At 43.4% G+C, this 27,740-nt stretch overlaps 1 protein-coding gene across 17 annotated transcripts in view; it reads left to right on the top strand.

Moving 5' to 3' along the window:
• ATXN2 (ataxin 2) overlaps window positions 1-24,207 on the top strand; it is a 48,240-nt gene extending 24,033 nt beyond the window's left edge. For 3 of the 17 annotated variants that reach the window (XM_085075568.1, XM_085075556.1, XM_085075572.1), the window contains 14 exons: window positions 128-310; window positions 1,736-1,924; window positions 2,627-2,734; window positions 3,627-3,697; window positions 4,386-4,693; window positions 5,098-5,161; window positions 5,279-5,431; window positions 6,355-6,421; window positions 8,357-8,541; window positions 9,173-9,305; window positions 13,450-13,503; window positions 18,312-18,457; window positions 18,982-19,209; window positions 22,520-24,207. In XM_085075568.1, the coding sequence (XP_084931694.1) occupies window positions 128-310; window positions 1,736-1,924; window positions 2,627-2,734; window positions 3,627-3,697; window positions 4,386-4,693; window positions 5,098-5,161; window positions 5,279-5,431; window positions 6,355-6,421; window positions 8,357-8,541; window positions 9,173-9,305; window positions 13,450-13,503; window positions 18,312-18,457; window positions 18,982-19,209; window positions 22,520-22,723 (2,093 nt within the window). In that variant the 3' untranslated portion in view covers window positions 22,724-24,207. Of the gene's footprint in view, window positions 1-127; window positions 311-1,735; window positions 1,925-2,626; window positions 2,735-3,626; window positions 3,698-4,385; window positions 4,694-5,097; window positions 5,162-5,278; window positions 5,432-6,354; window positions 6,422-8,356; window positions 8,542-9,172; window positions 9,306-13,449; window positions 13,504-15,214; window positions 15,314-18,311; window positions 18,458-18,981; window positions 19,210-22,519 lie in introns of those variants that run through there. The other 14 variants (XM_085075569.1, XM_085075565.1, XM_085075557.1 and 11 more) reach the window with 13 other exon arrangements.
• Window positions 24,208-27,740: the final 3,533 nt, after the last annotated feature.

Here is a 27,740-nt window from a genome sequence, read left to right as displayed (position 1 = left end):
CAGTGCCAATTGCTTGCCTTTAATGCTGTTTTATTGAGACTTATCAGATGAAATTAAATGAAAGATGCTCGACTCCTCCGTGCCGAACGTTTCGCACTTACCTTGTTGGGTTGTCTTTTTTCCTCAGGGCCTCCACGGATGTCTCCAAAGGCTCAACGGCACCCTCGAGGTCACAGAGTCTCTACTGGTAGGGGTACAATTTCAAGTGGCTTAGAATTTGTATCTCATAATGCACCTGGGGAAGCATCTACTGCTGCAGTGGCACGAGGCAGCCCTTCAGGTGGGACGTGGTCATCAGTTGTCAGTGGGGGTAGGTAAAGCTTGGCTTATTGCAGATGGCTTGCAGGGGATCCTTAGAGTGGGGATGCTCAGCAGAATCCTGCCTTTTTCCAGGCAATCCAGGCTCTGAATAATCCAAAACTGGGCTAAGGTTGGAGTGGGAGAAATTCCCAGCTAGCTGAGTGAGAGTTGGTGTTGTCCTGACTGCAGAATCAGGTGCTGCCTGAGGAGAAAGGAAGGAAAAGTGTGGGAATTAGTTGTTGAAAGGATTAATTTTTAGGGGAGTTCTTAGAGGAGTCAGGAGGAGTTAGAGATTTGCCACTGCATCCCTGAGTTTGGTTAGTGGCAGCGTGGCTGGGTTGTGGTTTGCAAATGAAGGAGGTGTTTGGATAGAGGAAGGTCAGTGTTTAAATGATACTCAAGTTGGATGTATTTTTCCTTTAAAATTTAAGTGGTGATGTTGTTCTTGGCTACTGTAGGAGAAGTTATAGCGAGTGTCTTTAAATCAGTTAATGTGTTTTTTAAAAAATATTTGACTTAAAATTTAAAGCTCAGTCTGGTGCCACAGGTCTAGTGTGGAGCTCTTGAGTTGAGGCCATGTTCTGGTGGGCTGTCAGGAGCTGGGTGTTTCCTTGAGGGCAATAGAGCAACAGTTTGGTCCTTTTTAGGTATTTTTGGGGTATTTATTAGCAGTTCAGTATTCTAGAGGAGCGTAGTGGGAACACATTTTTCAGAAGGAAGGTATAAATTTGACCCACATAGACTTGTTGCCTTGTGGAAAAGACTTAAACTCATCTGTTGTGCATTATTTGTGATTCATCTTCCCTCTTTATACATCATTAACATGCAAGTAGGACTGTTAAACCACTTACCTGCCTTTCTGCTCACTCACTGGAAGTTAATATGTGACAAAAAGTACAAGTGGGACGAGCTGGAAGCAGGAAATACAACTTTCCTTGCTGCTTTAACACAGGAGCAAAAACACACCCAAAACAATCTTTTTTCAATAGGCTGTGTTGTTTTTTTTCCAGCTGGCAAACCTCCAAGAGAGGACGCTGTAAAATGGATGTGTTTTTTCAGCCCTCTTAAAACAATGTTTTACATCTGTTTGTGTGGAGACCTGACCACCTTTTGTGTTCTGCCTGAAACTGGGTTAATGTGAGCTGTTGTAGTTGTACTCCTGGGGACTTGGGGAAGCATTTTGCAGATTCTTGGTGGGACTAGAGGGCAGTGATATATTATGGGGGAGAAATCTGCAGAGAAATCACCCCATTATGTGAAAAGCTACGTTGTAAAGAACTAGGAGATGTGCCTGAAAGGTAACCAGGTTTTCAGTTACTCTGTAATGCTCCACAGAGTGCTTCAAAGCATGTTTGTAGCCATTTTAAAACTGAACAAAACTGCTGAGCGGCCGGGGAAGCTCATCCTATAACTGCTTTTTCCTGTTTGTTTCTAGTTCCGAGATTATCCCCTAAAACACACAGGCCTAGGTCTCCAAGGCAGAGCAGCACTCCCATGGGACCAGCTCTGCCTTCTCCTCAGCCTGGTACTATTCCCACTGAATCTGTTACCATGCCTGTTCCAGCTGCCTCTCCTACACCTGCCAGCCCTGCATCCAACAGAGCAGTTACCCCTTCCAATGAAGGTGAGTGAGCCTTGCAAATGCTCCCTTCCCTTAATTTCTGAGCAGGAATGTGCCTAGGCAAGAGGAAAGCTGTTTTCTGAATGATGGGAAAATTTGTGATGCATTGAATTTTACTGAGTTGTCCATTTCTCGTGGTGCCAGCTTTAAACTAAGGTTGGAGAGAGGCTTTTTGAGAAGTCTTTATGCTTAATTTCTTGTGCCCTTAAGGAATATGAGTTCATAGGTGTTTGACTTGAGGATTTATTTTTTCAAACTGAGTTTTTGCCTCTTTTCTGTGTTAAGGAAATGCAGGCCACTGGTTTGAAAAAAACTATTTTGAACATAACAAAGGAATGGGGGAAGAAACAAACATTCTCTCTAAGAGCTCTCAAATCTTTGTAGCATTCTGTATGAAGAGCTTGGACTGCTGAAAATAATTGGCTTTAAGTTTGTAGTTTGTTCATCTGGTTAAGCTTTTATGTATGATGAGATGGATGAGTTTAATTGGTTTTTGTTTTTTTTAAATTGACTTTTAAAACCAGTAGGATGGGGAGGGAGGGAGGATGATCCTCCAAGCACCAACTAGGTAGCAAGAAATATGTAACAAAAGGTTTTTCGTTTTCAAGCTAAAAATGGTTAAATCTCTCCTGTTTCTCTCTTGCTTTCTCTGTCTGGTCAGTTTGAGTTGTGTAAAGAGAATAACTTTGGCAATTTCTCTTCCAGCTAAAGATACAAGGCTTCAGGACCAGAGGCAAAATTCTGCAACTGGAAACAAGGAGAATATAAAGCCAAGTGAGACTTCTCCTAGTTTTTCTAAACCTGAAAACAAAGGTTTGTATCCAAAGCTTTCATGTCCTGGAGTGATGTAGGAATTGTGCACACTAAACCTGCTGTCCTGGCTGCTTTAGTTGGCATTTTAAGGGAGGCTTTGGAGGCAGTCTGGTGTTCTACGGTGAAATTTGGTCATGCAGTTGTGAAGTGGCACTTGGAAATGTTGTTTGTGACTCATTCCATCAACACCAAGTGTAGAGATGCTCATGTGGATGGTGTGATTTCACTTGTTTTTTCCTTTTCTTCCCCCCTCCCTTCTTTCTTTCCCCTGCTAACAGAGCTGGTTTTAGCTGCCTTTGGACTGAATATGTTTCTGCTTAGAGCTGTGCTCACAATACCTCTGAGCATCGTGGTCAGCAGAGCTTTTCTAACTGTGCTTTTTCCTATTATGCCTTACATTCGTTTGTCTCTGTAGCATTGTTTGTTCATTCAGTTCTGAAAAAAAAGAAAAATCTTTTCATGTTGTTAAACTGAGAACCACATTCATTCATTTCCCTCACTGGAGAGACCTTTAGGATGAGTCCAACCATAAAGCTCACCTTGATCAGTGTTTCTCCTTCACTGGCTGTGTTTTGAAATGCTGGCACAGTCTGGTTTTGGGGCTTTTGTTGCATGTTCTTTGTGTTCATTGAGTTCTGCAGTTCCTGCACCTCGGGGCTTCTGCCTTGGTGTGGTGCATCAGAACTAAAGATAAATCAGTTATGTAATGCTCTGCTTTCACAGAGCCTTCCTCTGTGCTCATACACGTAGTTCATGGAATTGGACCAAATTAAACCCGAAATTATGCTGCTGTATTTCATTTTTATAGATGCAAAACCATTATTTTCCTGCAAACTTATGTATAAAACTTGTGTTAGAAATGCTTGGACAATGTTGATCTTATATTTGGCAGGTGTCTCTACAATTGTTTCAGAGCATAGAAAACAGATTGATGATTTAAAGAAATTTAAGAATGACTTTAGGGTAAGTTCCTCTCTGTTAATGGTGTCATCATTCTCATGTGCATCCAGATTATTTTAATGAATTGAACCCACTGCATATGTTAACAGGTCTTTATACTTTTGCTTAATTTATGAAAATATCTGTAAGAATTCATGTTAGATGTTGTAAAATCAATGCTGACTCTTGCTAGTACAATTGCCTAATGCACATAAATGTGAATATTGACTGTACACTGAAAACAGGACTTGAAACCTGTTTGATCATTAGCTACAAATAATTATCTCACACTCCATATGGAGGAGCTGTTGCAAAATTAAATGAAGAGTTTTGCTGAGGAAAATTGAAGATGAATTCATTTTACTTATTTCCTGGTTATAAGGGTTTATTAAGCCAGGTTAGCTTTTCAAGTGGTGCTGTTAAATCACACAGAGGGTGAGTCCAGAGGGTTTCCTTAAGCTTTCCTGTCACTCCCTAATCAACATATAGGTCACTTGAGTGGCTGAATATCTCCTCACACAGTGCCAGCTTAAACACTGTCACTGTTCATGGATTTCTTTTCTAATAGAAATGGAAATGTGTGTTTTAAAAGGTCATTTCCAGATGACTGAGGCCTGTGGGACTGTGTTTTACTCTGTGTCTGTGACAGCATTAGCTGGTCTCTCTCTCATTTTGTATCAATTTACTGAATATATCCCTTGGGTTTTTTCAGTTACAGTCCAGTTCCTCTTCAGATGCAGTGGATCAGCTGCTAAACAAAACCCGAGAAGGTGAAAAATCAAGAGATGTAGTTAAAGAAAAGACAGACTCCACCCCTAAAGAATCTATCATAGAAGCTGGCAGTAATACCAACTCCAATGGTGGCAGTAGCAAACCCAATAGTCCCAGTATTTCTCCTTCCATAAGCAACAGCTCTGAGCAAAAGCGAGGGCCTGAGGTGACTTCCCAAGGTGTGCAAACATCTGGGCCTGGAAGTAAACAAGACAAAGAGGATAAAGAGGAGAAGAAGGATACTTCTGAGTGAGTAATTATGTTCTTTGCAGTAAACACATCTTTATTAACATTAGGCCCTGTGGAGAAGTCGTGAGTCATTCCTGGTTGTAAGTTCTGTTACAGGGGGAACAACTGCCCTGAAAGGCATCTCCTGACTCAGTGCAGAGCTCTGGTCCTGTTCTAGTTCATATCTAAAAGCTTATTTCAATGTTTTCCTGGCTCACATGAGCTGTGGTATCAACTGGAAAACTTTTATGGATAACTGTAATAAGAGTCCCTCAATAAGAGTGCCTTTTGCATGCCATGAGGTGTTTGACTTCTCAGCAATCTGACTCACAGATGGACATGAGGTGTTTCTTAAATTATTAATTGCACATACACTCGTCAAAGAATAACGCCCAACTTAATTTTTTTTTGTTCTTTATGTTTAGGCAAGTTAGAAAATCAACACTTAACCCTAATGCTAAAGAGTTCAACCCTCGATCTTTTGCTCAAGTAAGTGATTTGCTGCTGTTCAACAGCGCCTTTGAGTAGATTTTTTGAAATCCAACCTTTTCCTTGGAGGATACTCACACTAACCCTGCCATATCCACTGCTCACCTCTGTTTGCAGCCGAAACCTTCTACTACACCAACCTCCCCTCGTCCTCAAGCTCAGCCCAGCCCCTCCATGGTGGGGCATCAGCAGCCAACCCCCGTGTACACTCAGCCTGTTTGTTTTGCACCAAATATGATGTACCCGGTTCCAGTGAGTCCAGGCGTGCAGGTAAAGTGCTGCAAACTCCTTAACCCTTCACACAGATCCTCAGGAAGCTCAGGAGGCTTAGGAATTGTAGGATGGTTTGGGTTGGAAAGGACCTGAAAGATGATTTAGTTCCAGTTTAGGAGCTCTGAGTTAAAACAGTACAGCTTGTATTGCTCTTGTAAATATAAATCGCATTGTTGTTAAGGTTCAGCTGTGTAAGACTGACTTTTCCCAGTGCTCCCTCAACCTGGATATTCAAATAGTCCCAAACACTTGTAAATTCCAGCAGCCCACAGTTTATTGTGGATCTGTGCAGGTTTCCTCCTTGCTCCTCCAAGCATAGTCTTGCTCTCTCTGAGTGTTAAGCAACTGTTTCTTTGTTTCCAGCTGTGTCCCACTAGTTTCTGGTTGTTGTAGGGATCACTGGGATTTCAAATCTAGCTCTGTTATCATAGAATCATGGAATATCCTGAGTTGGAAGGGCCCCACCAGGATCATCAGCCCAACACCTGGCCCTGCACAGACTCCCCAACAATCCCTCGCTGTGCATCCCTGAGCTCCAAACTCCCTGGAGCTCTGGCAGCCTCAGGGCTGTGCCCATTCCCTGTTCAGTGCCCCAGCACCCTCTGGGGGAAGAACCTTTCCCTGATATCCAGCCTAACCCTCCCCTGACACAGCTTTATAACAAAAAGCTGTTAGATTGAGCCCAGGGCCTGCAGTAGCAGCAGTAGCATTCCTGGACTAGTTTTTGCCAACCATATGGTCTTAGTTGTGTGTCCATGCAGACTTAATGACACTGATCCAAGAAAATCTCATGGGTTAGGCAGAGTTCACTAAACCAAGTAACAGCAGAGGGAAAGCACATCAAAGCTGAGTGGGGCCCCCACCCCAGCACAGAGTGAGTTTTTAAAGGAATATCATACCTTCAACTCCTTCTCTTTCAGCCTTTGTATCCTATTCCCATGACGCCCATGCCAGTGAACCAAGCCAAGACATATAGAGCAGGTAAAGGTGAGAATAATACTGCCTGTTTGGTTCTCAGTCTGCATGCAGCATGGCTAAATGGCAAATGTTTGTGTGTTTTCTAATCTGTGGTGATTTGGTTTCGATGGATGCTTTAAATGCTTTTTTTAATAAAGGGAAGTAACTGGAAATATTAGTGGATTTTTAGATAAACTAGTTCAGCCCAAACCTGCCAGGTTTGAGTAATGGGGAGTTGATTGGTTTGGGATCTGATTTGACAGACAGGAAAGCATCTCTGTTACTTGGAGCATTAGGGCAAGCTGATAATCTCCTATATTTCATAAATATTGCGGGTTTGTTCAAAGGGAACTTCTCTACTGCTTTTCTGTACTGGTTTGCAGCAGTGCCCCAGTTGGTGCTATTAAAGGGATTTTTTTGTCAACATGCAGAGTCACTATTTCTTCAGGAAGAGTTTGCTCTGCTGCTCTTCTGCAAAGAGCTGATTCCAGTTTGTTCTGTGCATTTTTCCTGCCCCAGTGCCTGACCAGCTGGCCTAACAATGACAATGCCACGTGTTCAAGTGACACTCATGGCTGTGCAGTCACAATGGGTGGTGAGATGCTCCCTGTGCTGGGCAGGGCACCGAGGGAGCAGAAAGTGCTGCTCTTGTTCTTGTGTAAAGGCACAGAAATTCCTGTTCCAGGGAATGCTGTAACTGTGCCCAGTGAATGCTTCTGCAGTGGCAGCCAATGCAGCAGCAGGACAGGAGCAGCACTGCAGCTCCAGTCACTGCAGGAGGAAATTGTTCCCTGCTGTTCATAAGCAAACAAGTGGCCTTTATGAACCTTGGGGAGACAAAACCCTGCCATGTATTTCTGTGTTAAAACACAGTAACTTCACTGTGGCCTAACCCCTGAAATCTCCTGGTTGGTAACACTGTTTTACTGGGAAATGCATTGCTGAGTACTCCAATTCTGAATTCCTTTATATTTTCTGCATATCCATCTGTGTGCAGCACAACCCTCAGGGAACTGCCTGGGTTACAGCTCTGTGACTTTCCACTGTGCAAGTTGCATGCTGTATTTACTCCTTGTTATTGTTGATCTGCAGTGTAAATACAACCATTGAGTGAATTTACTGTCATCTTTAACATTTCCCTCTCCCTAAGGGGTTTGGGACATTGCCCCTGCAGTGGAGTTTACAGGTGCTTGAGGCAGCTCAGTTAATATTTGCAGCCTGACTGCAGGAAGCTAGAGCCCTCCTGGAGCTCTCCTGGAACTCCCAAACCCAAAGCTTTGTAGGCTGAATTACTTGGTTCCAAGTGAGTTGAGTAGTCAGCTTCCCAGGAGAGCTCAGGGAGTCCCACACTGCTCTGCTCTTTTCATCTTTTTTCCCTTCTTTATTATTCCTACTCCTCTTTTTATAGGTTTTGCCCCCCTCAGTGCTGTCTGTGACCTGAAAGTTGCTTTCTGCTGCCCTGAGGGGTAGCACAGAGCTCAAATGATGTGAATACCTCAAGTTGTGGCTGCATGGAGACCTTTGTTGTGCTCTCCTCAGCCATAAGCACTGGTCATTTTAACATAAAGACTCAAATTTCCAGCTGATGGAACAGTGGCTAGTTCCCATAGAGGGTGAATTAAGCCTTTTGAAGGGGACAGGATTAATTGGTTAATGTAGGTGTCCTGATACAACCTTTCTCTTCCATTTCTGATTCTTGTCAGTTTTTCCCTCCCTCTACCTTCCTTCCTTCACAAAAAAGTCAGGGCTGGGTTGGCAACTGTGGCAGTGATGAAAACGACATATTTCCTGGGAGAAACTCTTCTTCACCCTGTTCCTTTTTGACAGAGCTCTAATCCATGGTTCAAGGTGTGGGGTGAGGATATTCCACATGCTCCCAATACCATTATTATAACATAAAACCTTTCAGGAAGCTCCCAGTTCCTCACCCTGTGTTTCTAACATGAGTCACTCTTTGTTTTCCAGTACCAAATATGCCCCAGCAGCGGCAAGACCAACACCACCAGAGCACCATGATGCATCCTGCCTCAGCAGCAGGCCCTCCAATTGTAGCTACTCCACCTGCTTACTCTACACAATATGTTGCATATAGCCCCCAACAGTTTCCTAATCAGCCTCTTGTGCAGCATGTGCCACACTACCAATCTCAGGTAAGAGTCCTTTCAATGCTCCTGCTCAGTCTAAGCATAAATAATGAAGTGGCTCAGACCTGAATAACCCCCTTGTGTCCAGTCCTGAACAGTTTCTGTGTTCTGGAGTATATGTGGTGCTCTTGGAATGTGCTTCAAAGCCTAAAAATTAGGCTTTTTTTTAAAAAAAACCCCAAATTTTTAAGGTCCTAATGAATTTTAAGGTCCTAACGAATTTTAAGGTCAGTTTAGAAGCTGGCATTTATTATTGATAAGGTTTTTTAGCTCTTTGAAGAATTTCTTTAGGTCATGGCCAGCACATCTCCTGGTTAAGTGTTCTAAAAATAACTTCCTTGGTGGACTGCTCTCACTTCAAAGGCTTTTAAATCTACATGTGTAATGGGATAAATATATAAGCTTAGTGTATTATATTAGAGTGGCAAAAATTGGATATGCCAGCGTTTTCTGTCAGTTTCTAACCCTTAAATTTTGGAAACAATTGGGACAATCACTCCAGTATGAAATCCTCAGCTCGCTTCACACTCGAGCAACGCCGAGCTGTTTTAATCACGATTATTAAAGTGACACGAGTTCCTCTGGAATAATTCCCCCGTTAATTCTGATTTTTTTTTTTCCTTTGTTCTGCCTGCAGCATCCTCATGTTTATAGCCCTGTAATACAGGGCAACGCTAGGATGATGGCCCCACCAGCACACGCACAGCCGGGTTTAGTATCTTCCTCTGCAACACAGTACGGTGCGCATGAACAGACACATGCTATGTATGGTAGGAAACGTTTTGTGTTATATGTAACTTTTTAAGTTCTTACCTTGTGCAGGGGATGTATTTAATCTCAGCCTTCAAACGTGGGTATTGTTTAGTAGATGTGGTTTATATTTCATGAGATGGTGGTTATGATGATGATGGTGATGGTGATGATGATGATGAGCAGAGCATTGAAAGCTAAGCCAGCTGGTTCAAATGAAAAACTCAAGTGTGCTGATTTCGGTAGGATGCCAGTGACCAAGATGAGATTTCAACCTGGGAGCTGCTAAAGAATATCTGCTGAAAGAAGTTTGTTCGAGTTCTCTTGATGCTCTTGATACATCATCCCTTGTTTGTTCCTTGATTATAATTAGTACTTGTTTCATTGCAAGGTTATGACCTCAGTTTCAAACTTGACTTTAATTCTGGCAACTAGTGAAATGCTGTCTTTATGATACTGCTGGCATTATTAACAGTATTGAACACTGCTGTTTAAGCAAAATAAACCATGTGTTGCTTACCTTTCTCTTTTGGTAAGTCAAGAATAAGTAAATGGAACAGCTCATGTGTTGCTCTGACTTGGACAATTAGTCTCTAGCATTATCAGACGGGCATTTTTCACTTAGAGTGAAGTGCTGAAAATGTGGGTTACCTTGTGACAAAAGTAAAATGTGCAAGAACTTCTAAAGCATTATAAATGTATGATAAATCGAGGCCCAATTTGGAGGAAAAAAAGCTCACTGCAAAAACATGCTGTTGAAAGAGGTAGAGTCAAGGTTGTTCAAGGCTTGGAAATTGTCATAAAATGTCAAAACAGCAGATGGTCTCTTGAAAACATGGCATTTCAATACTTGTTATAGCATCTGAGGAAAAGTTTTATTGGGTCACGTATATTATTGACTTAGATTCTAATAAAAGATTTTCTGTACCTTTAGACATCTTTGATTGTTTTCGGGTGCTTAGTTGTACACTGCTACTTGATGGAAGTCCATGATGTGTCATGAAAACTTACAGAGAATCTGGAGTTTAGTGGGAAGTTAATTCTGATTTTAAGAGGTGTCTTACCCATCTGAAAACATCCTGTCAGATCTCTGCAGTGCTTTGGTAACAGAGTTAAGAAACAAAAATAACCTCTTTTGACGCTCGGAGGAAGAACATTTGAGCTCATTTGTGCTGAAGCTGAAATGGAAGTTACTTGTAGAGATTAATCTTTCTCTCACAGGTCCTTGCTAATTGTATTACTTTGATCTTTTCAACTCTTGTGCTTGAGGTGTCCATGTAAACAGATCTCCTGTTTGCTTTTTCATTAGATTAAATAGAATTCCCATAAAGTGAACGATCAAAGGCTTTCAGACCTTTATTGGTGAAAACCCTCCTCTCAAATTCTAATTCAAATAAAACCAAACATGAGATAATCTGAGATTTGATTCAGAATGGTTGCATGTGACTTCCTAGCAATTTCCCATTGTGCACCATCATTATCTTCTGTAATCAGTGCTGAGGTACAAGCCCATTGCCTTGCTTGGCTTTGATCAGATGTCTGTATAGCTTTTTCACTGATACTCTAACTTACAACTGTTAGATCTCATTTTGTGTTGGTTTTGCAGCTTGTCTGTTGTAGATATGTGACTACCTGCCAGTGCAAACAACTAAGTTGGGTCAAACTTGAGAATTCTTTGGTATTTCCTGCCATGTAATTAAATATTACTTCCCCAAGAGCACCTAATTTAACACAAATGGCCTGTCCTCCTGTGTTCTTTCAAGTAGCTGCTTGGTGACTCTTCTAAATATTCTCCCACCTTCCAGTAAATGATGGAGTGCTTGAATTTTTTGTTACTGAAACCATTCAACCCAAGAGGATCACGAACTCCATGTGACAGACCTTTTTTAAGAGTGTGTTCTTGCCCCTGTGCAGACCTGTTTAGTGAACATGAACTGTCTCAAATGTCCCCTTCACCTTCCAAGGTGACAGTGACACATGGAATGACTCCTGATGTGCTGCAGCACCCTCTCAATTCACATTTTTGCAAGTTTCCCATGTGCTGAGTGCTTGAAGACCTGGCCCAGATGGACTGTGCTTCCTCAAAGTGTGTCCAGCTGTAACGTGTCCACTTCAGCTTCCATTTATCCATGTGTGGGAAAAGGCAGGAATGCCAGAGGTGACCAATCTGAGCTGCTTATGGAGCCTTTTGCTAAAGAACCTGGAATTGTTCACACCTGACTCAGTGACTATAAGAAAATATCCATAACTTCTGTTCTGTCTTTTGGGAATCTTAAGTTTACCCACGTTTGAACTAAATATACCTGTGCACTTTGATTCTGGTCCTCTCTTAAAAATAATTTGAAAGTACAGAATAACAACTTCCTGAGAAACAACCACCGCTGCTGCTTTTGATTTTGCTCAAACAATTTCTCTTTTGGCTCTTTAAAGTTGCTATTTGATTTTTAAAAAAATATTACTTATTTTTAGCATTGATATCAGGATTCAATGGGCCACGCTGCCCTTTTACCCTTCAAGGTACTGGTGCTTGCTTTGAGTTATTCCTGCAAAATTCACTCAGTTTTTCTCCTGCATATGGGGTAGAGAGAAGATGTCTGCAAGAACTACTGTCCTGAGACTTGGGGGTTGGGGGGAAAGTGCTTTTCAAGTATTCATTCCTAAGGTGTGAAATGTTTTCTGGTAAGATCTGAAACTCCTCTAATGGTTTGGGACGAGTTGGAAATCTGTGGCAAATAGTAACAGCCAGGCAGCGAAGAGAAATTCCTGTCGATTTAAGGGAGCCACCCTCACTGCCAAAAGTTTGGGGTTGTTTTCCTTCCTGTCTTGTGAAGAGATAGCTGAATCCAAAATCCATACAGTGACCTACACTTGGTGATAAGCACTCTTCCATTTGAAAGGAAAGTACTTTTGTCTAATGCTGTCTAATGGGATATTCCTGCACTTCTGGGATTTCCTTGCCAGCTCACAGTGCCACAACCCCGCTGCTGACAAGAGACAGAAGCAGAGCTGCGTGGTGCCAGTAACCCCAGCTAAACACAGGACAGAGGAGTGTTCAAATCACTGGGGTTTTCCCCTCAGAAGGGGGAAGGACAATGTCCAAACAACTTTCTTCCCAGCCAGACGATAACAACGTCTGTGACACTTCAGCCGCGGAGCGTCCCTGTCCTGTCCGGGAGAGTTTGACAGTGACACCTTTACCTGCCACACAGCCGACCTGGAGGTGTCATCCTCCCCTGCTCAGCTGCTCCTGGGGTTCAGAAGGTTCTGTGTCTGTCTGGCAGCTGGTGGCCTCCCAGTCCCTGTCCTTGGGCTGCTGGAGTTTGCTGGCCACGGTCCCAGTTTGGCTCCTGTGCCGCACAAAGCCCAGACCAGGCTTCCGCTGCTGGTAGAAAATTTGGTTACCCAGTAGAGGGTGGATCTGTCCATTCCTGTGACAATGAACTTGTGTTAGTTTTCCATGTGGCTGAATTGTTTCCAGATAACTGGAGTCCTCTGAAAAAACTTAACTTTCGTGTTTAAGAACTTGTGTAAAACCAGGCTTTGGTTTTACACAGATGCATTTCCTGTTTTTTGTGCTCTCATTCCTGTCCCCATTCTCCCTTCCCCTTTCCCTCTTCTGCATATGTTTTACTGGTCTGGTGTTGTCTCTAACTTTATCTGGTTTCTGTCTCAGCAGTAGAGTAAATTCTATTCCCCTGATAGTACAATGGTGGATATAATATAAACTTCAGAGGATTCTCCAGGGACTAAGAGTGAACCAGTCACCAAAGGGGTCTTGGAACTGTTCAGAATGGCAGTGCTATAGCTGAAAAAGCAAGGGGCCAGTTTCTGCTTTAGTGTAATTGCATTTTAACCTTCTTGTTACAGTGGACAGTAATAGACCATGAATTGACGTGAGGTTTCTTTTTGTGTTAATTAAGAACTGCAGACCTCAGTGTCACAGTTAAGAAGGAAGGCTAACTTGAGACTTGTGTTTCATCTCCACTCATTTGTAAAATGAAATATCTAGCTCTAATAGCAGCTAAGTAAATAAAAATATCTGCATGGTTCTAGAGTCTTCAAAAAAAATTTAAAAAAAAATTAAAACTGACACTGACCTTTCCAGAAGATGGGAAGTATGCACGTGGCAAGAGGCTAATTTACCTTTCTATTTCCCAAATTCAGCATGTCCCAAAATACCATACAGCAAGGAGACAGGCCCTTCTTTCTACTTTGCCAGTGAGTTGGGTTTTTTGTACTAATTTTGATTGTACAGAAAAGCACTTTCTAAAGAAGCACATGTCCAAGGAATGGGACGTGTTGAGGGAACAAGTTTCCTTGCACCAAACCAGGACGTGGAAAACGCAGGAAGGTTCCTTTCAGTGGGCAGGGAACGGAGCTTTGGAACAGATTCATAGGATCACAGGAAGCTGAGCTGTCAATTCTTGAAAAATTTGTTTTGAATATGGAATAATCTCTGACTTCATTACCTCGTCATTCCATCTGCAGCCAGAAGTGAGCTCCAAGAAATCTTCCCTGTGAGGGTGGGGAAGCCCTGGCACAGATTGCCCAGAGAAGCTGTGGTTTCCCCATCCCTGGAAGTGTCCAAGGCCAGGTTGGACAGGGCTTGGAGCAATCTGGGATGGCAGAAAGTGTCCCTGCCTATGGTAGGAGGTGGCACTGGATGACCTTCAAGGTCCTTTCCCACCCAAACCACTTTGATTCTGCAGCCTCTTAAACCTAGGGAGCTGCCTTGCTCCCTTTCATGATCCAAACCAGATTTTTAAACCTGACAAGCTACCAGCTTCGTAAAAGGAGAAGTTAACTCGGGCCTCATCCCTTTAAAAAGCTGTGGTTCAACTTCTGAGCCCCTGGGAGGAAATAAGTTGCAGCTGAGGTGGAGGAAGTTTTCTGTAGAGCTGCTGCTGAAGGAGTGCTGGGAACAACTTGTGTCCACGATTGTGTGACAGGGATGAGGTGAGGACTCCTTGGCAGGTGAACTTTCATCAGCTCCATCACCTGGCTCAGGCTGGGGCTGTGCTGGTGTTCAGCAGCTGCTGTGAGGAATTGGGCTTTGAGGAGGATGTTTGCAGGATGAATTCTCACCCAGGGCGTGGGAAAGGAGGAATTGCAGTTTCAGGGTGTTTCTGTTCTTGCTCCTGTCCTGCCGTGGCACTTGTTGCTCTGTCTGTCTGCAAGTCTGTGCAGCCCATACCAGCCTCTCTCCTGGGGTTTTTTGCATTAGCTCATGCAAGAGGGATGTGAGAAAAACCACTTGTTCTCCAAAAAAATCTCCTCTGGAACAGACTTCCTGTGTTTCTTGTACCAAATTATTTCTGCCTGAGCAGGGGCTGTAGGATGCTGACCTGTGCTGTGTTCATGCCTCTTGGTTTGGTGCACTGAAATCACTTTAATAACCTCGTTCCTTTCTTGGATTATCTTTGAAGTGAAGTCCACTCTACCTGTGTAAAATGACTTCTTGAAATGTTTGTGTGATGAAAGAAACATTTGCTATTTCTTTGCTTCCTACCATTCAGGTCTTTTAAATGTAGTTATCCTCACCATCTTACTGGCTCTGGCAATAGTTTTGAAGTTTTTTTCCACTGGTCAGTTCTTGAAAATAGGCTCTTCAATGCATCTTTGGACCATGACCAACGCTGACCACCATTGGCACCATTGAAATTCCAGGGAAAAGACCAAATTAAAAAAACGACACAATGTGGTTTCACATATTCCCTTGTAGCTGGGATTTCTGCTTGATTTCTGCTGCTCTGACCTCTTTTAATTTCAGCTCCTTCTGTGGGTTCTGTGGCTGACAACCTCTTGTTTGCTCTCAGAGAAATGGGGTGCAGTTCTGTAGAGTTGAATTCAGTAATTCAATCCATGTGATGTTTATTTTTTTTTCCCATTCCGTGACTGAGTCGCTTCCCTCCCCGCATGTCCCTGCCAGGTCAGTGCAGTGAAATATCTCATGTTAGGAACCAGCTTGATCAGACAGATGCAGAAGTGAAGCAGGTCAGCCCAGGGAGAGGAATTTAAGGCATAAAAGGTGAGAAACGCAGTGTATTTGTGCTGGAATGAGCTGAGGTGACTTGCAGCAAGGTGTGTCGGATGATAGATAGCCAATTGGAAAATCTCCAAAATACTGACAATTGGGGGAAAATGCTGGATAATGGGTCTTTTTTTTTTTTTTTAACCTCCTATCTTGTCTTATTTGCTGTTAATTTGTGTAGTGAGCTGTTTTGATGACCAGGCAGAAATTCCTTTAAAAAGTCCCAGGGAAAGTGTTTTAGTTCTGGCTGAGCAGGTGAATTTTTCATTATTTTTACAAGACTCCTTTGACAGCCCTGCCGGTCTCAGAGATTTCATTGGCTTGGCAGGAATTATTTGCACTACCTAAACATGGGAAACCATTTACACTGCTGGAGTTGGAGTCTGAACTCTGATTTTGAACTGGGAATGCATTTCAGACCTGCTGCCACTCGTTTCTTAAAAGGCACTTTTAATATTACTATTAAAACATAATTTGCAGCAGCATCTGAAGTGGTTTTAAATTCTACAAATTTGGTCGTTAGGGTGATCTGTAAAAGACAAAATGAAGGAGAGGAAAAACTAGAGAAATAAATATTTTTCAGTATAAAAAAAATCCAGTGCTTCAAATCCAAAGCTGTGGATAAATATTAGGTGGTTTTGGAAGAGCTGCCACTATGACAAAAACTGGATCCTCCCCCTGCTTTATATCTTTTCTTTAGGGTGCTATTCCTTGGTTTAACTGTTGTCTTAAGAGAGAAATTCCTTATGTGAAGTTTTATTGTAGAATTATCTGCTTCAGAATAACTGAGTTTATTACTCTCTTGGCCACAAAGAACCGAAAGACGAATTGCAGAAATCGTTTAAGGGAGTCCCACATTATTTTGGGGGCTCTTAACAAGTGATGTGGGAAGCCTTGAATATCTTACAACCTGGAATTAAATTTCATATCCTTTTGAAAGCCTCTTGAATTGAGTTGGAGTTAATTTGTAGTCAGGCTTGCCAGCTCTGTGGCCAAGGCACTGGGAAGATTGCTGGTCTAACATGCCCTTTGGCAAGCAAGTAATCCCTCCTTCCATTTATTTCCATTACTTTGACAAAGATAATAACTTCTGGCTTTCTCCAGAGTGTGTATAATAATGAGGTGGAGAAATTTCCCTCCCGTAGAAAGCCATAAATTCGGTGCTGTAAAAATGGTCAGGGTTGCCATTGATAATTTTGATGTTGTCAGAGGGGAGATGTCTGAAAATCAAGTAGGAGTGGATGTAGTCAAGTGGGGGAGATGCTGCTGCAAAATACATTTTAGTAGTGATGCAAAAGAATAAAAATACTTGGATTTAAAAGCGTAATGAAATGCTGTGGCAGAAGATCCTGCTGGTTCTGACAGTGTGCTTAGAAAAAATGGAGGTGTTTTTGAAACCTCCCTCAGTCAGACAGTCTCAGAGTGTGCAACTTCATGGATAAGAAGGTTAGGATCAACTCCAGGAATTCAGTTCATCTGCATTAATAGCCTGAAACTGCTCATCACTGCCAGGCCATTTGCTCAGTGAAGATTTAATAGAGCTTGCCAGGGATTAAGTTCAATGTGGCAGGCAGTTCTTTTCTAAAGGAGGAACCTGTGCAGGGGAGAAAAAATCTCAATTAGGCAAAAAGATCCTGGCTCTGTGCATTCTGAACATGTTAGAACTTGGGTTTGTAAGGTTCATAGCAAACCAAACTGTAAGAAAACTGCAGTGGCCATCAAGTTCTCATATAATACCAACCCCATTAAAAAACCCCATAACCTGGTAGACACTCATAAGTAATTCACTTCAGAACCACCAAAAGGCACCAAAACAAACAAGGAACAGTCAAAGGAAACACTGAGGAGCAGGTTGAGAATTTTCTTTGGCTGTTTGCTCTTTTAGCACTTTGTCAGCAAAACTCTCCTCGATGTTGCAGGCTGTGACATCAGAGGGATGAACACGTGTTGGCACACACAGAAGTAGCTGCAAATACAGCCTGGTTGTTGCACAAGACCTAAAAGAAATAGGGGGAAACATCCTCATTTTTTGTAGGGTCCTGCTTTCCCCGTTGCATGCTTTGTGCTTAAAGGAACACTCGTTGTCATTGTGGCTTTTCATACTTGCTTAGATTCCCTCCAAAGTTTAAAAAAAAAAAAAAAAAATTAGGATTTAGTGTGGCCCATTTGAAGCAGGAGGAACTCGGTGTTTGTTGTTGGAGACTGGCACGGCTGTAGCAACAGATGTGGCTTCACTGGGGTGAAAGTTTTCTGTTGTTCAGTTTCTTCCTTTTTGGGAATTTTGTACCTTATTTGCTACTGCTTCAAGGAATGAAGAATTCCATGGGCAGCGTTGGGAAACTCGCAGGATGCTGGTGATCCAGAACAGCTTGGCCTCGAGGGCAGAGGCAAAATGGGTTATTTGAGCACAAGAAAGTGGCTTCAGCAAAAAAATTTGATGCTCGAGCAGCCTCAGTTTTCTCAGCTGTGATGTGTTTATTTACTCAGAGTTTGTGCTTCCCTCTGACTGTTCTGTGAGCAATTTCCAGAAGAGTAGCATGGTGAGGTTAGCCAGGTATAAGGCCAAAGAATTTTTTTTGGATGGTGGAAATAAAAATGGCTCGTAACAGCTTTGAAAAGTATCTCTCAGGAAATCCTAAATTGTATGAAAATTATCAATTTGATCTTGGAAACTGGTCTGTTTGACAAAACAAAAGATGAAATACTGCTTTGCTCTGTGTAGTATCTGTTACATTGTCAAATTAGGGAAGATGAACTGTCTAATTATGGTTGTTTATAGACTTTTCCTGCCAAACCAAACTACACAAAAGCAAGGTAAGATCCTCAGCTATTTGCAAGATAAATATATATATATATATATATTTCTTTTCTTTAGAAGGGGGAGGGAATATATTTACAGACTGTTTTGAGCTGTAGTGAAAATCTTCAAGTGCAGGTGATGACTTGAGGTGAATGTCCTGTACCTGTGGTTAAATATTCCTCTTTTTCATCCTAGTTTCCACTGGCTCACTTGCTCAGCAGTATGCCCACCCTAATGCTACCCTGCATCCGCATCCTCCTCATCCTCAGCCTTCTGCCACCCCAACTGGCCAGCAGCAAAGCCAACATGCTGGAAGCCACCCTGCTCCAAGCCCCGTGCAGGTAAATGGTGTTAAATTGTATTTAAGGATTGCTTAAAGGGAGAAGGGATTGCTGCTGACTGGTGCTTGACGTTGATATATTGATTTTTTTTTGGAGAGGGAAAAGGGTAGGATGGAGCAGAGTCCAAATGTTCATTTCTCACAGGGCATGGGGGTTGTTTTAATTTAAGGATTATGGATCATAGTTGTGTGAGTGCTTTCTTGTGAGTGCTTTCTTGTGAGTGAAGTGGAAATAACAGATAAATGCTGAGAAGGGTTTGACTGCATGGCTGAAAACAGTCCTTGGGATAATGCTGCATTCCCTAGCTCCCTCCTGGGTATAAATCTGGGGTTCTCCATGGTTTTCCCTGGCAGTCTCTGGGTTCTGTAGAGCTTGGTGGGGTTGTGAAGATCTCCCCATGATCACAGGCATGGCCATCCTTATATCCCCCATTTCCAGCCCAATTTCCCAAACCTTTCCCCTGCACAGTCTAAATCTCTATCATTCCCAGCCCTAACATGAATAATCTCTTTGTTTTCTTGCAGCACCACCAGCACCAGGCTGCCCAGGCCCTGCACCTGGCCAACCCCCAGCAGCAGTCGGCGATTTACCACGCAGGTTTAGCTCCAACCCCTCCTTCCATGACGCCAGGCTCCAACACGCAGTCTCCACAAAACAATTTTCCTACAGCACAACAAACAGTCTTCACCATTCATCCCTCCCATGTTCAACCTGCATATACCAATCCGCCACACATGGCCCATGTCCCCCAGGTAAACACAGTTTAAACAACCTTCAAGACTAAATGTCTTAATGCCACAAAGTTAGGACAGTCGGGCCTGCTGAAGTGATTGCCAATCTGTCACCTCTCAGCTCAGACTTACCCGTTGTTGTTATTTAGGTTTCTTGTCTGTACATTGCCTTTCTTTAGAATTTGACAAGGTGTGTTTGGACCTCAGCTTCCAACACCTAGTGCATCTGCAACTGTAGTTTAATGAAGACATCTTAAGCTGGCACTGCTACTGAAATAAATTGAGCTCTCTTCCCAGTTCCTGGCTCCCATCCTTGTCCCTGCCCCACCACTCTGCTCTCAGAACTGCTCGGCCGTGGAGCAGACCAGGCTGGGGGGAATGATTCAGCTGAAATGTGCCTCCCCTGCCCCCTTTTTTAGGCTATTTCTTGGTCAAATCCCTGCTCAGCCAGGTGCCTGACCCCATGAAGAGCTGGCATACAGAAAGGTTGGAGGTGGGAGCTGAGTGCAGAAAGGCTGAATTGCTGCTTTGGGTGGCAGTTTCAGGCTCTGCGTCAAATTTATGCAAATCCATCCAGAAAAGGACATGCCAGGATTTCCAGGGAGTGGCAAGGCAGTGCAGGGAGAGAGGAGAGAGTTCAGGTGACTGCAGGACAATCCTTGCAGAAATAATCCTCTGTGTGTGTGTTCATGTGTGTGTGTGATTTTAAATGAACTGCTTATGCTGAAGATCCCCAAGGATCGTTGGGCAACTTAAAAACAAGTTTTTCTTCAGAATCACAAACCCACCTCTCTTAACTGCTCTCTTGTGATCAACTCCCTGAAAAAAAAAGGATTTGGGGAAGGGAAGCACATGATAGATTAATCAAGAGCTCCGTGAAAAGCAGTGTGACAGAGATTTTCTGATGTTTACTAAATCTCCTGGATTTAGTGTCCTTTGTCAAGGAATGGGCAGTTCAATCAGTAATTTGCCTGCACAATTTCTTCTTCAGACCAAGAATTTGGTGTTTGGCTTCTGCCTTCTCAACAGTAGTTTGGGATAAGGTGCCTAACTGTGATTAGGGATTTTAATCTGACAGGTGTCAGTCCCTTGCAGAATTCTGATAAAATCTTTTATTTGGTCCCTGGGACAGTTAGTTAAGCCAATAAATCAATAGTTCTTTAGGAATCGTTTTACTGATGTTTTTAGCTTTTTAATTCTGTTAGGCTTTTGATTTCTCTGCTTTTTTTTGGGGGGAGGATAAGGAGAGGACAGCCAAACCTGCCGATTGCTGTGGCATCTTGGCACATCCTCCCCTTCTCTGGTTTCTGCCAGAAACAAGACTCCAGCTCTGCTCTGGTGTGAAGGCACTGCTGTGAATGCCTGGGTTGTGTTTAGAGCTTCTCACAGGGGTCTTGGCTTAGTGGCACAGCCAGTGCTGTGACTTAAAATGTGAAATATATTGCTTGAAGGCCATGAAGGTTAAAGCTGGGCCTGAGTTGTGCCCTGGGATGCAGGATGTGACCATTGCCTTCCTTTCTGTGTGCCAAGCACTTAACCAAACCAAACCAAACCAAACCAATCAGATGTGACTTTGAGTCAGAACTGACTGCTCAGGCAGCATTTTTAGCAATCACAGACAAAGCCTGCCTTGCCCTTGATTTTAACTTGTGCAGTCTCTTCTGTAATTTTTTTTTTTTTTTTGGAATGAAAACTGCAATTTGTGATATTTACACCAAACTAATTGGCTTTCCCAATGAATTAGTTCCCTCCAAAATCTCTAGTGAAGGAATAACTACAGTCCTGTCAGAAATTTTAAATGCACGTAATTATTCCATCATGGGGAAACTAATCACTGAATAGTTTTTTAGCAGCCTCATCCCCAGCTTCTAAACACAATTCTGAAGTACCACGTGGTAAGAATTTCAGTTAGGCCAACACAGGGGATCAATCCAATTTCCCTCCAGGTTATCAGATGAATCTTGAGCTGGTAGATATCTCACTTGAGAAGCAGTACTTTAAAATTCATTACAGAGTGCTGTCAGCTGCCAATTTGCAAAGTGTTTGAGCCACAGCAGAAAAATTTTATCCACTGTGTGTATTGACTCCAGCTGCTCTATGAATAGCTGCTTTATAATGATGGCTTCTACAATAGCATGTTTGTCAAAAGTCAACGTGGAGCCACTCCTGGGAGGTATTTCTGTTCCACAGCCTGATCTCCTAGACCTTTTTTTAGAGCAAGAGTGAGATTTGAATTGCAGTTCCTGCCTTTAAAGGCTTCTGGGGTGCTACTAACACGTGCAAAGTCTGATCAAAGAGTTTGGGGAATGTCTGTGATGAGTCAAGTAACCCTTTTTTGTCTTTAAGAAATAAAATTCTAGCCACTACCTGCTATCTGTCTTTACTGGCATGGGAGACCTGTGAGGCTGCAGTTCTGGGATATGGTAGGAGGACAAAGCAAACCTTAGGTACAAATGATGGGGTTTTGGGGCCTTTTTTCCCCCAGAGAAATCCACTGAGAGCTCTGAGTTCCTTTGTGCTTTTAACAAAATTAGTGTTTACCAGGTTTTTAAATAAAAAAATTGATGATCTCTAGAGTGATGAACTGCTCTGAGCTAAAGAACCCACCAAGCTCCTGACCTTGTTTGCCAGAGGTGATCAGCCACGGCAAGGATTAATCTCCTTTTGCACCAAGACTTAGCCCTGATTGCTCAAATTACACAAGAAACTGCGATGAGCTGAACTGGAAGCTGAACAAAGGTGCCCTGAGAGCGTGAAGGGATGAAATCACTCATGTCAGAAGGACTTGGCTGAGCACTGAGTGGGCACAGGTCACTGGAGAGGACAGGGAGGTTCCCAGGGCAGGGAGCCAGGAGAGAACGTGGGGTTGTGCAAGGAGAGAGCTGGGGAAGGGATGCCAGACTCTCCCAGTGCCTGTGAAGTTCCTATCTGTACCCTCTAGGAAGTGCTTTGATGGGGGTGACTAACAGAAATGTTTGGAAGATTTGTTGCTGAATTGTTTTTGCTTTTTTTTTTTTTAACACCCCACTGTTTAATGCTGGCAAAATAGCTAAAACTGAGAACACAACCCAGAGCCAGCAGTAAGAACTCAAGCCCTTTTTTCCATTATTATTTTCCCTTTTTGTTGTTATCATTCCTATTATTTTTTTTATGTTCCAATCTCTGCCTTAACCCCCTAACCTAGTTATATATAAAAAAAAAAAAACACCAGAATAAACCTCCAGATTTACAACCCCGGCCAGCAAAAAAAAAAAAAAAAACTTTTGCCAGTCATGTGGCCAGGAGTTGCTGCCTCCTTGTGACCATGATACTAAAGAGCTCTTTGTTTCAGGCTCATGTACAGTCAGGAATGGTTCCTTCTCACCCAACTGCCCATGCTCCAATGATGCTAATGACGACACAGCCTCCCGGTGGTCCCCAAGCCGCCCTCGCTCAAAGTGCACTACAGCCCATTCCAGTCTCGACAACAACACATTTCCCCTATATGACCCACCCTTCAGGTGAGGAGTGTGTGCCTGGGAGACCTGCACCCTAAAAAAAAAACTGAGCCAGGTCGAGTAGGGAGAGCTGGGAGAAGCCAGAATTTGGGGAGAAAATTAAAAAAAACGACAGAAAAACGACAAAACGATCGACCTTAAGATGTCCTTGTGTTTCTCAGTGTGGGTTTAGCTGGTGTGATTTACCTGATTTAGGGAATGTTGTGCTTTTGCTCTAGCTGGAGTAGGGAAATGGAGGAGTGTGAGGCTCTGTGAGGCACTGTGGGACTGAGTTGTGCAGTTTTGCCGTGGATTTGCCGTGGGGGATGGACTGTGTGTGGTTTATAATGCTGAGGTTTTGTTAAAATCCTGAGTGAAATATTGTGTGGGGCTGCTAGGCTGCTCATAAAGTGACAACAAATCTAAACTTTAGTTCAGAGTAACATTCTGCAGCTTTGCTTTGGGGGAAAAGTAGGAGTTGTGTGACTTCTCTCTGCTTTAAATTTAACCTTATTTAGGCTTCTTTGATTATTCAAGTTCAAACAGCCTCTGAACTTCTGTAGTGATGTAGTTTTTACCTGATGTGTTCTTGGGGAATGTGTGAGCAGAACAAAGCTGCTTTTCTGAGGGCTTAGGTAGGGGAAAATAAAAAAAAAAAAACAAAAAGCCATCCCAAGGACATCTTGATGTGCAGGGTTTTGTTTTGTTCTCTAAAAAAAAAATAATAAAAGGAAAAAAAAAAGAGAAAAAAATAAAAATAAAAGAAAGTTGAGCTCAGTAGTTGTCCTGTGACCACTTTACTAGCAAACTGTTGTGTGGCTTGCCAATTTATTATTTACATTTGAACTTTTTTTTTACAGTACAAGCCCACCACCAACAGCAGTTGTAAGGCTCATCTGGAATAACTGAAAGGCTGGATACCTTTTGTAGGCCAAATACCCTCCTTCTACTGCTTCTGCCAACTGGAAGCACAGAAAACTAGAATTTCATTTTATTTTGTTTAAAAAAAAAAAAAAAATTTTTTTTTTTTTTTTTTGATTTCTTGTAACATCCACTAGGAATGCTAACAGTTCATCTTGCAGTGGGAGAGATTCGGACTGAGTAGAGGCATTTAGGAACTTGTGGGCTATTCCATAATTCCATGCACTGTATCTGAGTCCTGCAAGTGCCCCAACTCTGCTTGCTGAAAACTGGAAGTTATTTATTTTTTAATGACCCTTCAAAGTTATGAACTCGTCAGCTAGCAAAAGAAGTAACAAGAGTGATTCTTGCTGCTATTATCACTAAAAAAAAAAATCAAGACTTGGAGATCCCTTTTACTTCTAACTAAACTTGAAACAGGTTCAGTAAAAAAAAAAAAGGAAAAAAAAATTCTAAATCGTCAAACGGATGAGTTATTATTTATAAATCACGTTTGATGAGATGATCACTATCGTGAGACAGTGATGTAACTTTTAAGTTAAGAAAACTTTTACTTTGTAGATAATATAAAATAAAAACTTAAAAAAAAAATTAAAAAATAAAAAAAGTTTTAAAAACTGCCCCTCCTCGGTGTTTGTGTGGTGATTTGTGAGTCTCTTCCCGTTCCGGGTTCTCCAGCTCTGATCCCAACAGGAGTTTTTCCCTGGCCTGGGGTGAGCTTTGCCTTGAGTCTGTTGTGTGCAGAGATTGCAGAAATAAGGGAAAGGTTTGGGAATCACAAGTTCAGTAGTTTTTTTCTCACAAGGTTTTGTGTCCAAAAAATTTCGTGTTCCTCATCCCTCAGCCTTGGCTACTCCGGATGGTGTCAGGGTCACCTTAAGGTGATAAAAGTATAAAAGTGCTGCTGGAAGAGGAAAGGAAGGGCAAGAATTTCCTGGAAAAAATGCCTTAAAAAGATGGGGAGACACACAGTTATCCCTGCTCCGTGTCCTGACTGTCCTGTGTGGGGCTGGCTTTGTCCTGTGGGATTTTAAAAACCAGAGGATTTTCATCTCCAAGGGAGCATTTCTGCCTTTCAGCATCCAATATCCACTAAAACAACACCCAGGCACCTGGAGACAATCAGACTGAAGACCACAAGTGAGAAACGAGTTCTAAAAACAGTTTATTAAGAGCAGATTTTTTTTTTTTATATTACGGTAAAATCGCATTATTCAAGAATAAGTTACTTGTACAGTACATACAGAAACAATATATAGAAAAAAAAATTACTATACAAGAAGAACTTTTCTGTGCAGGTGAAAAGTAGAACTTTCAAATTCATACACTCCAACAGAACTGTTGGCTTTAATCGTCCTGCTAAAGGCTGAGTTAGGGAATAGAAAATCACCTCCCTGCCTCTGGGGCTGTCTGGATCAAAGCTAAAAGTTTGGAATGCTGGATGACACCAGTGCTTGGTGCGATGGTCCAGGTGAGGAATGAGAAGCTTTGGCTTCTCCCTGCACCTTTTCCTGGAAGTTTCACCCCAAAATAGCTTCAAAGCAAAGGGGTGGGTGAGGAGTGGTGGTGTCTGTTTGGTACCTGCTGGTGCTGTTCTGCAGGGCTGGGATGTGGGAAAAAAGGGATGGAGATACCAACCAGTGCTTCATGGCATGGTTTTCTCCAGAATCTGACACCCCTGAGGACACCAAAGCCACTGAGCAGGAGAGGAGAAGGAGGAGGGGAATGGTTCTGGCTGGACCCAAGCCTTGGATTGTGCCCCAAACCATGTCCCTGCTGTCACACAGAGCAAAGGCACTGCCTGGTTTACATCTTTATTGCTAAAAACTGTCCTGAGTAGCTGGATGGAATGGGGCTCCTCACCTAGGACTTTCCAAAAGCTGCTCCTGTGGCTCCTGGCTTCCTCAGGTGGGATCCAAACTCGTGTCCCAAGTTTGGGCACAAGGCACAAACTGGTGGCTGTACCTGCACAGAGCCCACCAGGGGTTCTTCCCTCAGCTCACCCTCCTCCCAAAACAGCACATAAATGCCAATAAAAACCCGCAGGAGCTGGGGAACCAAACCTGCCCAGCCTTGGGCTCTTCTCTCAAGTGAAAAAAAAATATAAAAATCCTGCAAAATGCTTCTATTCCATAGGGTGGGATGGCTCAGTGCTCTTTGCCCACTGCTGTAATGCAGAGCAGGGAGGACTTCAGGGATGGAGCAATGTCAGGCTCTGCTTGTGCCACAAGCCAGATGTTTCCTGGGACAAATGGGATTTCAAATTCAGTCCACAAGGAGCTTGGGAAAAGCCCAAAAATCCCCTCAGGTCCTGGATCTAGAATGAGGAGACGGAGCTGGGAGAGCTGGACAGCTCTCAGCTCCCTGATGGTGAGTTTGGGGATGGAATTAACTATTAAATAATCACAGTGACTCTCCCACTGCTCACTGGTGGGGAGTTTGTTTGCATGGGGGAAGTGGCTGGCGGGGAGATAATGAACCCAACGTATATTTTGCTAATCAAGCCCAGCAATTTCCATTTAAACTGCGGAGAAACCCCTTGTAATTAAACTGCAGGTTAAAAATACCACATGCACACGCATGTTTCAGTTCTGGCACGGCAACAATAAAGCCCTGGCGTGCCAAAACAACCCACCCCAGCAGCATCTGATTTATCTGGCAAGGATTGCTCTGGATTCATCTGGCGAGCGATGTGAATAGCGATGCCTTTTCCCAGCCCATCCTTTCTCTGCAGATGCAGAGAGATTCGGGTGATTCCACCTCACCTTTCGGGGGAAAACCCCTTAGGACGCAGCTCGGCAGGACTAAACCCAGGAATCTTAGCAAGATTTAGGACATCCCCGTGTTTTCCAAGGCTCTGGGAAGCAGGCAGCAAGCGGGGAAAGGAGCCAACCCCTCACACTGTGCTGTCCCCCCTTCCCCATAAATGCAAGAGCACGGGGAGTTATTTATGAGGCACGGAGGGATCTGCCTCGCCTGGCACCAGCAGCCCTGGGGATGTGCTCCTGCCTCTGGCTGCAGCCTTTGTGCAGCTCCGGGGAGGAGAATGGATGCGGATACAGCTGAGGAGCCCGGCGAGGACAGGGCTGCCTTTGTTTGCCCAGCAGCCTCTCCGGGGCTGGCAGTGCTGCAGGACGAGGGCAATTCGCTCTTAATGCTACGCCAGTTTCAGGCACGAGGGTAGGGAAAATGGGGGGGAAAAAAAGGCTTTGCCTGCTCTAAATGCACAAAACCCAGGAGAGAGCCAGAGAAAACAACAGGGAAGCACAAAACCTGAATTTCTCCAGTTGATGGCTCCAGTTTGTCCTCATCCTTTGTGATTTATAAACCCAGGTTTGCTCTCACAGCTGCTCCCTGAGCTGTTTGCCCCTGGATATTTTGGCTTTGCCCTTCAACTCCTGACCCTGACTCCTCAGATTTTAGCTCACCCAGCACCTGCTTCCCACCAAAACCTGTCCTACAGACCGGATTTTTGTGGAATTCCCTAACTCAGCCCAACGAGGCTTTGCATTCGCCAGTTTTCGAATTAATTGCTAAATGTTAATGCTCCTGAGGGCTCCCAACCTGTATTGCAATTCCAAGGCAAGTAGAAATAAAAAGCTTCCCGTAAGGCAATCTCAAGGCAAGTTTTGCATCCGAAATCCCGGGGAACGCCGCGCTGGGAAATCTGGAAGTTGAGTGCTGTGAACATCCCCTCCCGTGTGGCGCAACGGCTCCAGCCCTTCCTCTTTCCCAAAATAACGGCAGCTTCTCACAAGTGCTTCCTCTCTCACGGCTGCCCCAGGCAGGTGAAGCAGCCCTGGGTGCTGGGGAACAGCAGCAGAGTTTGGGGACAGCTGGGAATGCTGAGATTCAGGGATTTGGGTGATTTTTTTCCTCCAGGTGAGGAGGTGTCCCCAAGGACCCTCTTCGCCTGCAAGAGGCTGTTGTGTAGCTTTAAATGCCACCAAGCTCCTGGTGACACAGTGTTTTTGGGGGGGAAGGCCAGTGAGAGTGAGGAAGCTCTTTAGGGGGAAAACTGACTTTAGATTTGTGCCTAAAATTGCTTCCATTGCTGGGGTAAAATGGTTCCATCACCAGGATAAAATGCTTCCATCATTGGGATAAAACTGTTTCATCACCAATAAAATGGTTCTATCATTGGGATAAAACAGT

The sequence above is a fragment of the Lichenostomus cassidix genome, chromosome 15, assembly GCF_008360975.1.
Source record: "Lichenostomus cassidix isolate B80296 chromosome 15, HeHo_3.0, whole genome shotgun sequence".
Lineage (NCBI taxonomy): Eukaryota > Metazoa > Chordata > Aves > Passeriformes > Meliphagidae > Lichenostomus > Lichenostomus cassidix.
This window is presented reverse-complemented; position numbering and strand designations above follow the sequence as displayed.